Source organism: Jaculus jaculus, chromosome 5 (assembly GCF_020740685.1).
Source record: "Jaculus jaculus isolate mJacJac1 chromosome 5, mJacJac1.mat.Y.cur, whole genome shotgun sequence".
NCBI lineage: Eukaryota > Metazoa > Chordata > Mammalia > Rodentia > Dipodidae > Jaculus > Jaculus jaculus.
Window position 1 is genome coordinate 54447923 of NC_059106.1, and position 14759 is coordinate 54462681.

The 14759-nt window shown below is 44.6% G+C and overlaps 1 protein-coding gene across 1 annotated transcript in view; it reads right to left on the reverse strand.

Annotated features, from left to right (window-relative positions):
• The window catches only part of Usp48 (ubiquitin specific peptidase 48), a 90062-nt gene that overhangs the window by 5846 nt on the left and 69457 nt on the right, over nucleotides 1–14759 (reverse strand). Inside the window, exons 19-21 of the mRNA XM_045149089.1 lie at nucleotides 12913–13068; nucleotides 4929–5054; nucleotides 2746–2794 (exon numbers count right to left, since the gene is read on the reverse strand). Coding sequence (XP_045005024.1) covers nucleotides 2746–2794; nucleotides 4929–5054; nucleotides 12913–13068 — 331 coding nt within the window. The remainder of the gene's footprint in view (nucleotides 1–2745; nucleotides 2795–4928; nucleotides 5055–12912; nucleotides 13069–14759) is intronic.

The window sequence follows — 14759 nt, forward strand, 5'->3', positions numbered from 1 at the left end:
CAGAATGACATCTATGGCATGGACTCTTCTCTGTTCTGATTCATATCTATAGTGAAAAAGAGCAAAATTCAGAACCTAAAAGTATGTTAAATTTGACATAGAAAAAAAGGGGGGGGGCCTGCAGGGATGGCTTAGCAGTTAAGGCGCTTGCCTGCAAAGCCTGAGGACCCAGGCTCAGTTCCTTAGTACACACATAAGCCAGATGCACAAGATGGCACATGTGTCTGTAGTTCATTTGCAATGGCTAGATGTCCTGGTGGACCCTCTCTCTCTCTCCCCCTCCCCCATCCCATTCTCTTTCTCTCAAATAAATGAATAAATTTTCTTAAGAAAAAAATTGTAAGCAAATTTCAAGTCCAAAACCAAGAAATTGTGATCTCTTCAGCTGTAATTGTGAAAGAGATTACAACCTGAAGGATGGGCCACCTGCTCTATATTAGGACAGAGGGATAGAAGCCTTGAGGGCAAGAGCAAACCCAATAGAGAAAGAATGCTGAAGAAGTTCCCTGCTCCTCAGAATCAGGCCTCATCCCCACCTGGCAAAAAATACAACGAAAATGTACACAGTCCACGTGGTAGTGGTTTTAAAGCACCAACAATGCAGGAGATGGAGGGTCAAGAATTGTAGCACACATCCGCAGGGTCAATGAAGCTAGACAATGAGAAGCAGGGTCAAAGACCTTCAAGGGAAGCCACGTGAGGCTACTATGTGAAGCTGGGAAGACGAACCTTGGGTTGCAAAGGAGACGTCAGGACACTGGAGATGAGAGGACTGTGGAATGTCTGCCAGGAAGAGTTGCAGGCTTCAGGGCTGATCATATCCAGCAGAGAGGCTAAAGGCAGCACAGGTGGACAGGCAGAGCTTCTGGAGGCCAGGTGACTTCCTCTTAAGTCCCAGACAGAGGACATGGAGCTGAAGGATTTGATGTTTGCCCTGCAGGCTTATGGTCTTGCATCAGCCCAATCATTCCTGACTATGGCCCCATTCCTGTATTTTGGAATGGGAATGTTTACTCTGTGCCACTGTATGTTGGAAATATGTAACTTATGTTTTGATTTTATAGGGCTCACTGTTGTAAGACTGGCTTGAATCTCAGATGGGCTTCAGTGTGGGGACTGGTAAACACTGCAGATTTTAAAATTGGACTGAATGCATTTTGCATCATGAGTCAACATGGGCCAGAGATGGAATGTAGTGGTTTGGTAACTGTGTTTTCTGCATTGCAAACAAATGCCAGATGCTTATGCCATTTTGTGCATCTGGCTTTACATGGGACTAGGGAACACAACCTGACCAGTAGACTTTGTATGCAAGTGCTTGTAACATCTGAGCCATTTTCATAGCTGAATGTGGCGGTTTGAATATAAAATGTCCTCTCGCACTTCATGTGTTTGAATGCTGCTGGCACTGTTGGGAGCTGGAGCCTTGCTGGAGGAAGTGTCACCTCTGGGGGCAGGCCTGGAGTTTTACAGCATAGCCGTCTTCATGTTTGCTTGCTCACCCCTTCTTCGTTGCTTCTTTGACAATGTGACAGTGGCTTCCTGCTCCTGCGCTGTTTTCTCACCATGACGAAGCTACAGTGAGACAGTATGCTGGGGTTCCCTTTCCTCCATAAGCAGCTTCTGGGCAGGTGTTTGTTCCAACAGTGAGAGATTAACTGAAGCACTCCTGCCTCAGGCTGCCAGTTTTGGAGCAGAGACTGGTGGTGGTGGATGCTCTCCTACTTACTACTACAAAACAGGCCTGCTTCTCACCCTCAAGTGCTTCATACATGCTCCAGTTGCCATCTGCAGTACTGAGGGAGCAGGAGTGAGTACTGATGTGAAGGGAGTGAGTTGCAGTATCACAGGGCAGAGGGTAGTCTCATATTGTCATCATATCAATTGGTATGATTCTCATACCAATTCCAAACCAGGTTTCTAGTCCCCACGTTCACAACACACCCACTCTCAGAGCTACAGGGCATCCGGTTCCATGTATCTGTCTAGATGCTGCCACTGTACTGAGCCACACCTCTTGCTGACCACTTCTACCCAGACTTACCTTTAACTCATGTCTCCTCAGGTTAATAGTAATAACTGTTCTTTCTGCTTCACATTTCCCAACCTTGCCCCTCATTCTATGACACACAATGAGAAAGTCTACCTTAATAACACATACAAACTTTTCTCAAGGTTAAAAGGAAAGCTCTGGGGCTGGGAAGATGTTTCAGTGAGTAAGAGCACTTGCTGTGCAAGCACGAAGACCTGAAATCAATCTCTAACAGCCACGTAAAAAGCCAGACATGGCCGTCATGTCTGTGTCTCAGTGTTGAGGGGTGCAGAGACAAAAGGATTGCTGTGGCTCCCTCGTTAGCCAGTCTAGCCAAAATCATTAAGCTCCAGGTTCAGCCGGAGAGCCTTTCTTGGGGAAAGGCAAAGAAGGGATAGAGGATGTCTGATGCCTTCCTCTGGCCCTTGCACACATGTGCATGGGTATGTGCACCTGCACAAACACCAACTACTGCACATAAGCACCAAAATAAATGAAGGAAAGAAAACAACTTGAACATGATGGCTCATGCCCATAACTCAAGTACTTGGTAGGCATTTTTTGAGACCTTGCCTCAAAAAAAGAAAAAAATAGAAGGAAAAAGACAAAAAAAAAAAAAAAAAAGGAGAGCCTAGAGACTCTAGTTTCAGTATCCATGACCCCATGTGCTTTACAAGTCCACCAGCACACACTGCAAGCAGATCCATCTTTACCTTGCAGGACATCATCCATTGCAGCGTAGTCTGCGATTGGTTCGTCAGCCTAGAAAACAAACCGGTGATTCAGATGCGCAGGGAGAGGAATAGGGCAGGTCACCACAGAGCCCCCTGAAGGCTAACCCAATACACTGCTACAAACATGAACCCTGTCCAATACAGAGCTCAGTTCACACCCTGCTGCTTAGCCCCAGGCTCAAAGGCATTAGTATTTTTATGAGGCAGAGCAAACTGGGTGCCTCAAGGGCCAGCAGCAAGGTCTGGTTCACAGTTGGCTGAGGGAACCTCCTCATGATTCACAGCTTTGACTTATTCTGTACATTCACTGGGCACAGGGAAGGAGGACCATGTCCAGAATTAACAGATGCTTTGCCAAGTAACGGTCTAGACACCTTAACTCTAAGAAATGGCATACTGGGTATTGTTTTCTCCAACCTTTAAATGGAGAAAAGTCTAAAATATCTACATGCCCTGAACTTACTGAAACTGTTTCGCAAATCCAGTTGGAATGCTAGTGGGTTGCTCTCCAAGTTAGGTAGGAAAAAAGCTAAATTGGTCCACCTTTCAAAATGCCAATTAGTTTACAGAACACATGGGTCCCCTTTCCCACCAAGAACAAAATACAACACTGGGCTTGGTGGTGCACACCTTAATCCTGGCACTGGGGCGGCAGAGGTAGGAGGACCGCTATGAGCTCAAGGCTACTGTGAGCCTACATAGTGAATTCCAGGTCAGCCTGAGCTAAAGTGAAATCCTACCTTAAAAAACAAAAAGGGAAAGAACAAAATACTCAGTTACTTTCTTTTCCCCCCGGTTTTTCGAGGTAGGGTTTCACTCTGGCCCAGGCTGACCTGGAATTCACTATGTAGTCTCAGGGTACCTCGAACTCATGGTGACCCACCTACCTCTGTCTCCTGAGTGCTGGGATTGCCTGCCCTAAGTTCCATTTTTGGACATCAGCCCACAATTAGTTATGCTTAAAGAAGCCAATGACCAGTCCAGGCATTGATTGCTGACCTGCAGCACAGCAATAATTTTTTTTTTTTTGCGGGGGAGGAGGGAAGCTTTTGATGTAGGGTCTTGCTCTAGGCCAGGCTGACCTGAAATTCATTACATAGTCTCAAGGTGGCCTTGAGCTCACAGGGATCCTCCTGCCTCTGCCCCCCGCAAAGCAATGGGATTAAAGGCGTGTGCCACCAACTTTAGATAGAGCAATAATGATGCAGGACCACAACAGGTTTTCAATACCATTTCATAGACTACAGTTCTAAGCAAAGAACAGGTAGAAGGGGGTGGAAGAAGACGGGGCGGGGAGGCAGTTTCCATTACAGGAGTACAGTGTGTAGACTTCTTCATGCCAATGCCTAACTTCACTGCCTCAGAAATGGGGCTGTGGAGTCAGGCATGGTGGCACAAGCCTTTAATGCCAGCACTCAGGAGGCAGAGGTACAAGGATCGCCATGAGTTCAAGGCCAACCTGAGACTACACAGTGAAGTCCAGGTCAGCCAGAGTTAGAGGGAGACCCTACCTCAAAAAAGCCAAATAATATAAAAAAATAAAAAATAAAATAAAGCAAAGTCTAAAAATTTAACTTGAACAAATCCAAACTAAAGAAAAAAGAAAAAGAAAAAAAAGTGACTAGGCATGGAGACAAACACCTTTAATTCCAGCACTAGGAGATAGAAGTAAGAGGATCACCATGAGTTCAAGGCCACCCTGAGACTACATAGTGAATTCCAGGTCAGCCTGGGCTAGAGTGAGACCTTACCCTGAAAAACAAAACAAAGCTGTGTGATTAAGAAGTCAAGCCCCTTGCCGAGAAAGATCAATCAGGAGGATCAGCTGGAGATGAGGATCTCTACCACCACCCTGCCCCATCCTGATCCAGGAAGGTTGAGAGGAACCCCTTCATCTTCTTAGGGTACAGGCAGTGGCTGACATCCTGCAATCATAACAATAACAGGAGGAAAGCCCAACGATGTCCTCTTCTCTCAGTTTCTCCAAACTTGACTAGAGATGAGTGGGTATTCCAGAAGGGGCAAGAGCTCACAGCAGCCATCGGCCGGTGATTCCCACCCCACAAGGACCCAAATGCCCCCTCACCACAGCTGCATGTCCTTTGGCCCTGGGTTATATCAAGGGAAACCTAAAGGTCCACAAATGGGCAGCTGTTACTTACCTTTAGTAAAATGACAGATTCAGGAATGACTCCAAGGGTACCAAGGGTGGCACAGTCATCATTTAAAATCTTTCCATCAATTGACAAATTCTGGTCAAAGGGAGCAACTGAAAATGCATGCATGATCTGTGCCAATAAAAAAGAAACAATGTCTGTATAAAGGAAATGCCAAGACCTGTACTCTGTAAGACAACACAAAACATACATTCTAAAAATTACAAACAAAAGCAAAAGGCTTGAGTACAAAAGATGCTCCAGTTCACAGCCAGCCCACAGTCACATTCCTAGGGAGGGCACAAAACATGACAGACCGGGCACATCCTTGGGAGGTCTGAGAACTGGGGAACAACTGCCCACAGAGATCCCTTGTTTCTGTACCCTGCCACCTCCCCAAGACTGCAGTGCCAGGGCGAGCTCACCCCACTCTTCTCAGGCCTCCTGGATCTTGTCACAAACAAAACAGGCTAAAACTCATTTAAGGACATTTTTAGGACATGATCCTGCCTAGAGTTCCAGCTATGGGGGGGCGGGGGCAGGAGGACTGCTTGAAAACAGGGGTCCAAGGGAGGCCTGAGAAAATATATTAAAACCTCCTCTCAACAATGAAAGAAACATAGAAACCGTGTCTAAATTAACAAGCTCTGCTGTTACTCCTTTAGCAAACGGACTAGTCTGTCATTCTGTCCTTGAGACAATCATATTCTTTTTGTTTGTTTGTTTGTTTCTTAAAGATTTACAGAAACTTCAAAGGGGAAAGTGTTGGGGGGGGCAGGGAATTACCATGGGATATTTTTTTATAATCATGGAAAATTTTAAAAAGTAAAACAAAACAAAAAAAAGATTTAACAGAAACTTTATTAAGAAAAGGAAAGACAATTGAGATGGGGAGGTAATATGATGGAGAATGGAATTTCAAAGGGGAAAGTGCGGGGGGGTGGAGGGTATTACCATGGCATATTTTTTTATAATCATGGAAAATGTTAATAAAAATTGTGAAAAGAATAAAATAAAATTAAAATTGAAAAACAAAAGAAAAGAGGGAGTAAAGTCTATGTGGGAGTAAGGAGTCCCCTCTCCCCATCTCAGTCCAGTCAGGATGAGTTGGGGGTAAGGGGGGCTTACTAGAGCAGGAAGCTGAAGGCTCAAGAGAAGTGAGTAGCCAAAGACGAATCATATATACTTGAACTGAACTTTTGAATGTACACAGTTCCCCATGGCCTCATGTGTTTGTGACTAAACTTCCTACTTAATCCACAGCTAGTGGAGCCTTGCTGGAGAGGTGCTGCTGGGGATGGGCCTTGCGATCTTACAGCCCAGCCCAACAAGCTACAGCTAATTCGCGCTGGCTGCTTCACCCAAGAGACGTGACACCCTATTATTTATTCCTGCTATGATGAAGGGTCTCCCTCGAAACTATGAGCTAAATAAACCCTTTCCTTCCATAAAGTGCTTATGGTCAGGTGTTTTGTCCTAGCAATGAAAAGGTGTCTGCTATATTGGGGGAAAGAACATATCTCACCCCAATGCTAGCCAAGTGTTAAAAGTTAAATTCAGGGCTGGAGAAATGGCTTAGCACTTAAGGTGCTTGCCTGCAAAGCCAAAGGACCCAGGTTCGGTTACCCAGGACCCACAGCACATAAGCCAAATGCACAAGGGGAAGGCACACCCATTCTCTGTCGTCCCCCGACCGCTGCCGGCTCTCTCTCTCTCTCATAAATAAAACTAAAATATTTATTTAAAGTTAAATTCATCCAAAACCACTATTGGGCATATTTCACCTTTTTCAAATTTAGAAAGTAAAAAATAAAATAGCTGGGTGTGGTGGTGCATGCCTTTAATCCCAGTACTTGGGAGGTTGTGGTAGGAGGATCACTGAGTTTGAGGCCACCCTAACACTAGAGTGAATTCCAGGTCAGCCTGGGCTAGAGCAAGACCCTACTACAGGGAAAAAAGGAAGAAGCAAAAAAAATAAAAAATAAAAATAAAAATAAAAATGAAGCCATGCATGGTGATAAATCAAAAGGATGTAGCCAACTCACAACTGAAACTTCCAACACTCAGGAGGCTGAGGTAGGAGGATCAGCGTGAGCTTGAGGCCAAAATATTAAGTGACCTCCAGGTCAGCCTATGTTAGAGTGAGACTCTACTTCCAAAAAAAAAAAAAAAGAAAAAGAAAAAGAAAAAGAAAAAGAAAAAGAAAAAGAAAAAGAAAAAGAAAAAGAAAAAGAAAAATCAAACCAACCCAAACAAACAAGAGAGGGCTGAGAAGAAAAGGAAAAAAAAAAAAAAAAAAAAAAAAACCACAACAAAACAGAGCCAAGGGTATAGCCTGGGCAAGCTGAGAACCTACCTCAAACCCTACACACACACACACACACACACACACACACACACACACACACACACACACACAAATTGGAGGGAAAGTAGAAGTCAGTCTCATAAATATATACATAGGAATATTGGTTTGTTTTGTTCTGCTTTCTTGTTGTTGTTGTTTTTTGAGGTAGGGTCTCACTCTAGCCCAGGCTAACCGGGAATTCACTATGTAGTGTCAGGGTGGCCACGAACTCTTGGCGATCCTCCAAACTCAGCCTCCTGAGTGCTAGCACTGAAGGTGTGTACCACCATGCCCAGTTACATTGTACTCACTTGAAAAAGAATTATTTCCATGTGTGTGCATGCATGCGGGCATGCCCAAATTTCTTGTGGCTGCAAATGAACTGCAGATGCTTGCACCACTTTTAGTATCTTATTTTATGTGGGTGCTGGGCAATCAAACTAAGGCCAACAAGCTTTGCAAATAAGTGCCTTTAACCACTAAGCCATTTTTCTAGGCCTTTGTTCTAATTCATACTGGGAACAGAACTTCAAGCTACAGAGATGGTGACCAAAAGCGATTTCAGTCAGGTGTTGGGGCACACACCATTAATTCAAGAACTCAGTAGGCAAAGGTCGGAGGATTGTTAGTTCAAGCACAGCCTGAAACTACATAGTGAATTCCCGGTCAGCATGGGGTACAGGGAGACCCTATCTCAAAAAACAAATGAACAAAAAGTGATTTTAAGCCGGGTGTGGTAGCGCATGCCTTTAATCCCAGCACTCGGGAGGCAGAGGTAGGAGGATCGCCAAGAGTTCGTGGCCACCCTGAGACTACAGAGTGAATTCCAGGTCAGCCTGAGCTAGAGTGAGACCCTACCTCAAAAAATAAAACATCAACAAAAAGTGATTTTAATGATGGCACATGAAAGCTGGCAAGAAGGTCTAGTGGGTAAGGTAAACACAAGCATGAGGATCCAAATAAAAAGCGGGGAGGATGGTACACACTCGTAATTCCAGCACTAGGGAAGTACAGACAAGAGGGTCCTTAGGACTTTGCTGGCAAGTCTAGCCAAATCGATGAGGTCTGTGTTTATTGGGAGACTATCTCTCAGAGTAATAATAAAAATAATGAGGGGCTGGATAGATGGAATAATGGTTAAAGCATTTGCCTGCAAAGCCAAAGGACACAGGTTCAATTCCCCAGGACCCACAAAAGCCAGACACAAGGGGCACATGTGTCTGGACTTCGTTTGCAGTGGCTAGAGGCCCTGTTGCACCCATTCTCTCTCTCTCTCTGCTTGTGCCACACTTTCATCACCATCACTATTATTATTATTTTAACTAATTTATCTTTATTATTTTTGGTTTTCTGAGGTAGGGTCTCACTCTAGCTCAGGCTGACCTGGAATTCACTCTGTAGTCTCAGGGTGGCCTCGAACTCATGGCGATCCTCCTACCTCTGCCTTCCCAGTGCTGGGATTAACAGTATGCGCCACCATGACTGGCTTTAACTAATTTTTATTTATCTATAAGCAGAGACACCAATATCAACCTCTGGCCTCCACCTTTGACATGCACCCTCACATACATGTACTCACCCACACACATGCACAGTACAAACATTTTTTTTTAAATTTAAGAGAGAGAGAGAGAGAGAGAGAGAGAGAGAGAGAGAGAGAATTGGTGTGCCAAGACCTTAGCCACAGAAATCAAACTCCAGATGTTCGCACCACCTTGTGGCCATGTGCAACCTTGAACTTGCCTCAACTTTGTGCGTTTGGCTTATGTGGGACCTGGAGAGCTGAACATGGGACTTTAGGCTTTGCAGGCAAGAACAACCACTAAGCCACTTCTCCAGCTCACAAACACATTAAAAAAAGGGGGGGGGGGAGCTAGGCGTGGTGGTGCACACCTTTAATCCCAGTACTATTTAATCACAGCACTCGGAGGCAGAGGTAGGAGGATCATCGTGAGTTAAAGGCCACCCTGAGACTACAGAGTGAATTCCAGGTCAGCCTGGGCCACAATGAGACCCTACTTCGAAGGAAAAAAAAAAAAAAAAAGGCAAGCTGGGCCTAGTGGCTCAGTTCTCTAACCCCATTATTCAGGAGGCTAAGGCAGGAGAATAACCATGAGTTTCAAGGTCGGCCTGGATTAGGATGAGAACCTGAGTTCGAAATACCACCCTCCACATCCATCAAAAACAAAAATCCCTAAAAGCAAACTGAACCCACCACCCAAGATTTTAGCTGGGCATGGTGGCTCATGTCTTTAATTCTAACACCACGGAGGCTGAGGCGGGAAGATCACTGTGAATTCCAAGCCAGCCTGGGGGGCTACACAGTGAGTTCCAGTATGCCTAGGCTAAGAGTGAGACCCTATTGGGGGGGGGGGGGTCCGGGGAGGAGAAAGAAAAATAAAGGCACACAGACAAAGTGCAAAGATAAGAACTCTGGCCTTTTCCTTGAGGTTAGAGTCAGACTGCTACTTGCTGGACTGCAAAAAAAAAAAAAAAAAAAAAGTCCCTAAGAAGCAAAAGAAGACTGACTGAACAGAGACCTGTGGCCAATAATGCCACAAGCACAAGCATAGGCACCATCAATCAGAAACCTGTGAGCCCAACTGCAAGGAGCAGTAAGTACTAGGAGGGGGCCCGTGTGCCATGGGGCAGGGAGCGGTACATGTGCACAGACCCTCAGTGGACAGGTGTGGTGAGACCTTAACATGGGGAATGTCAGAGCCTCCTGAAAGTCTCAAAATGCTCACACAATGAGACCGCAGTGTATCCCACCTCACAAGGGAAACCTTCATTATAAAGTTATCACATAAGGCCAGGCATGGTGGTGTACACCTTTAATCCCAGCACTTGGGAGGCAGAGGGAGGAGGATTGCCATGAGTTCAAGGCCACTCTGAGACTACTAAGCGAATTCTAGGTCAACCTGTGCTAGAGCAAGACCCTACCTTGAAGAAAGAAAAAAAAAAAAAAAAAGATCACATGAAAAGTTCTATGCCAGGTGCTGGAAATATAAACCAGAACATTCCTGTCTTGGAGGGGTTTGCAGGACAGTTGGCAGATTACTCATGAAGGTGGGTGGTGTAGGACATGTGCAGGATCTCTTATGAGCTGAGATAGTTCTACAGCAAAGGCCAAGACAAGGTGTCAACAGTAGAACCCTGCAGTAGGCTCTCACTACCCTCAGGTGGGCAGAGCTGAAATGAGGAAATGAGGCAGGAGCTTCAGTCATTTAATCTTATGCTCAAATGTTCCCCCTTTTAAGGCAGCCAATGCCACCCACTATTTTTGGGAAAATAAAATACTTCAATTTGAGGCTGGAGTTGAAGCTCAGCGGAAGAGGATGAGGCCCTGGGTGTGATCCATGCCTCAGCATAACTAAACAAGACAAAAATAACAGAATGACCCAAACAAGATCTGAGCACCTCATGAAAAAGAAAATACATTAAGCACCACTTACTCTGCAGCACATAGAACTATTGAATGAATTAACAATTGTGCAAAACAAATTTCTTAAGGGTTTAGTCACCAGGACATGGCAGAAATATCTACCATCAAGAATTTATAGTTTGAGGGAGGGAATTACCATGGGATATATTTTATAATCATGGAAAATGTTAATAAAAATTAAAAAAAAAAAATTTATAGTTTTGCAAAGGTATCATCCTATTAACCTGGAATTGCAGTGTCACAAAAGGAAAGGCTCTCTCAAATACCAGAAAGAAAGAAAAAAAGAAAAAGAAAAAAAAAAAACCATCAACTGAGGGTCACACGCATGTCCACACAGTCCCATGCTAGCTGGGCTGACAGCCAAGGGGTCATGTCGTATTGAAATTTTCAAAGCTTCCCACTGAGCAGTGAGGGAGAAATTATATTCTGCTGCCCTTTCTTTCGGTTCTGTTTGATTTCCAGTTCTCTTTGAAGCAAGAGTGGGAAACGAAACGAGAGATACTGCAAAGAAATCACCTAAGAAAAGCACACACGGGGGCTTCATTCCAACAGCTGTGGCCTCTAGCAGCTCATGTGAGCAGGTAACACACTCCCTGCTGGAAAGGTTATTTCTGCTGGCTTCTGAGTCATTCTTCAAATACAATGGTCCATAATAAGAGCACCACAGGCTTTGTAAAGTGTCCCAATCTACAGGGGCTCTTTTTGCAATTCCAAGGTTATGAATGCTCGAGGTTTACCACTCACAGGCAGAAAGCTGGTGACAGAAACAAGCCTTCTCAGATGTAAAGGGCACAATGACAGAGTGAAGATATTATGCCAACATGATCATTTTCAGAGCTGTGGGTTCAACTGAGGGAAATACTGTTCTCAGGACAATCTGGAACACATAACCCTCTCACAGGAAGCCTGTACTTTTGCCTCAATTACAATGATAAGTATCAGCAACAAGAAGAATGTACGGCCAGTAAACCAGGCCACATGAAAGTGGCGGAGAGGGGAACATGGTCAGCTTTCTGAATACCCAGCAGTGGCAAACATCAGGGGCCAGGATTATTTTCATTTTTTTGCCCCTGTGGACATCTTTAATGTATTTTGCTTGGGTTTTGAGATGGACCAGCAGAATAGTCATTTCTAGTGCTTTAGTATTGATACCAGGAAATAACCTTTTTCATAATGCCTGTATTATAATCATTGAATTGATCTGTAAACAAACCATAAGAGATGAAAGCTGGTTAGAAAAAACATGGAAAAAGACTACTATATTTTTAAAACAGTTAAAAAAAAAAGGTAAAGAAGATATGAAAATCTAGCAAATGGACTTAATATGTCACCAAAAATACTGAGGTGGTTGGGTGAGGTGGGGTACACCCAAAATGCCAGCAAATAGGAGGGAGATGCAGGAGAATTGCTGTAAGTTTGAAGCCAGTCTCGTCTGTATAGTGAATTCCTGGGCAAGCAGGGCAACATAGTGATCCTGTCTCAAGGAGACAAATACAACTTAAAAATAAAGAAATACTACTGTGCCTAGCGCTTCTGACTCATGCTCGTGAGTGGCTCCCAGGCAGTAGGATGCTTGCTGGTTTCCCCCTTGGACTTCACAGCAGATTCTGGCAATGGACTCAGATACCTATTAAGTGGCCAAAGAAAAACATATGGCTCCACAGAGTGAGAGATAATTACCTTGGAACCACCTCTCAACATGGGGAAGTTAACAGCTCCCAGCACTTCTCTTCACTGGGAAGCAGCAGAGCTAGCTCAAGGTTTCAGGATCTAAATACCACTTGCATCTTCATAAGAAGATACTCAGCTATTATGAAAACTAAGTTTTTATTTTTCATTTTTAAATTTGGGGGCATTCATTTGAAGAAAAAAAAAAAAAAAAAAACCTTCTCTCAGGGCTCACTACCACAAGCAGACAGATGTTGAAAGGTCAGCATAAGCAGGTGTAGTGGTCCATGTCTTCAATCCCAGCACTCAGAAAGGTGCTGGCAGAAGGACTGCTGTGACTTCAGGGCCACTCTGACACTACATAGTGAACTCCAGGTCAACTTGGGCTAGAGCAAAACCCTATCTTGAAAAACCAAAAGAGATCAGCATGGGGCGGGGGGGGGGGGGACAGATGGAAAAAAGGGGTCCACAGAGGTCCTCTGAAGATTCAAATCTAGGGCAGACACAAAGAAACAGTCAATTTCCCTCACCTGAATTTTCAATTCTTTTAATGTTTGGTTAGCAGAAACTAGAAGCGCTTTCTCCCCGCGGACTTTCCTATGCCGCATGCTCCGACGAATGACCTGCTTCTGGTAGGCGATGTAATTCTGATGGGAGGTCTTCTGCCGCTTAGTGCCTCCATTACTCTACATCAAAGAGTCAAGCAAAGAAAGCCCGAAATTATCCATGAGGCTTGGTCATGCAAACAAAAAGAGTACAGCTACTGGTCTTGAAGCCTTCTAAAATTCAACACAATGAGTAGACAATGCCAAGGGCTGGGTTTGTGGTACAGTATAGAGTGCCATCCAAATATATCCAAGGCCCTTGGTTAAAACCTCAGCATGGGGGGGGGGGCAGCGGTGGGGGTAGGATTCTATAGTTTCTAAGCAAACTCACATATAACTGGGAGGAAAAAAGACCAAGAGGACCCTTTGTGTGTAAGCAACTTAAACACTGAAATATTTAACAAAGTCAGGCACGGAGGAGATTGAGTAAAGGAAAGGTGGAGGGAGGGCTAATCAAAATCTAAGAGGATATAAATAAATCAAATGGAATCCTTCGGTTTTGGACAATGGAACACTCAGGAGCCATAGATCGTTGCTAGGAAATTTTCAGTGCCAGGGATGGGATACCTTCCAGTGAGTTGTTGGCCAGGGAGGCCCCCTGATGCCCCCAAAACATTATAGTCCAGCGCCGAGGCCCTTGGTTTCCCACCAGGAATAGATGGTAAGACCCTATTGCTGAAGACTCCACATACGTGGGCTGCAAGGCCACTGAGAAATCCTGCTGGAACTGAGCTGATAACCTCCTCCATGTAGACCAGCAGACAGAAAGCTGGAAGAAGCCATTCTACAAACAGTTCAATGGGAGAAAGATACACCACCAATGAAGATACTCAACAGTGGACACTGCAAGCCTTATAATTGGCCAGCCAGGCCAAATGACCCAACAGGTACAATAGTGGTATATCTGTCATGGTGGAAACCAACTGCCCTCCAGTTGGACTGCAGGCCTGTCCCAAGAGAGGGAATACATCCCTGATACTGAAAACTTAAATCAGGGGTAGTCATGAGCCCTAGGGGTGTAACATCTGCTGATGTCTGGGTAAGTGTATATACTATGCTTATCACACTGCCCAGTAAGCACTTCTCTTAATATTCATACACTTATATTAATGCTACTCTCACTTTGGGTAGAGAATCTTCTCTTTTCAGATGGCAGTGACCTTGGGACGACTCAGAAGGTATCAAGGTGTTGGAAAGAAGTGACTAGAGCAACGAGTAACATTTTGATCACACCTTCCAAAGCTCAGGGTCTAATGCGAAAGAGGTGACGGAAAGAATATAAGAGCCAAAGGAAGGGTAGGACTTCTTACAATGTGCTCCCTCCAGACAAAAAATGGCCTCAGTTTCCATGACCTCATAGTGCCTGACACTACCTACACAAGACCATCATAAAAGGAGGGAAAGATCATGACATCAAAATAAAAGAGACTTATTGAGATGGGGAGGGGATATGATGGAGAATGGAATTTCAAAGGGGAAAGGGGGGGAGGGAAGATATCACCACGGGATAGTTTTTTATAATCATGGAAAATGTTTTTAAAAATTGAGAAAAAATAAAATTAAAAAAAAAGAAATATTTAAAATCAGGCTGGAGAGATGCCTGTGTGGTTAAGGTGCATGCCTGTGAAGACTAAGGACCCCAGTTCGATTCTCCAGGTCCCACATATGTAAGATGCACATGGAGGTGCATGAGCCTGCAGCTCATTTGCAGTGGTTAGAAGTCCTGGCGTAGTACACATTCTCATTCTCTCCCCCTCTTAACCCACTCTCTC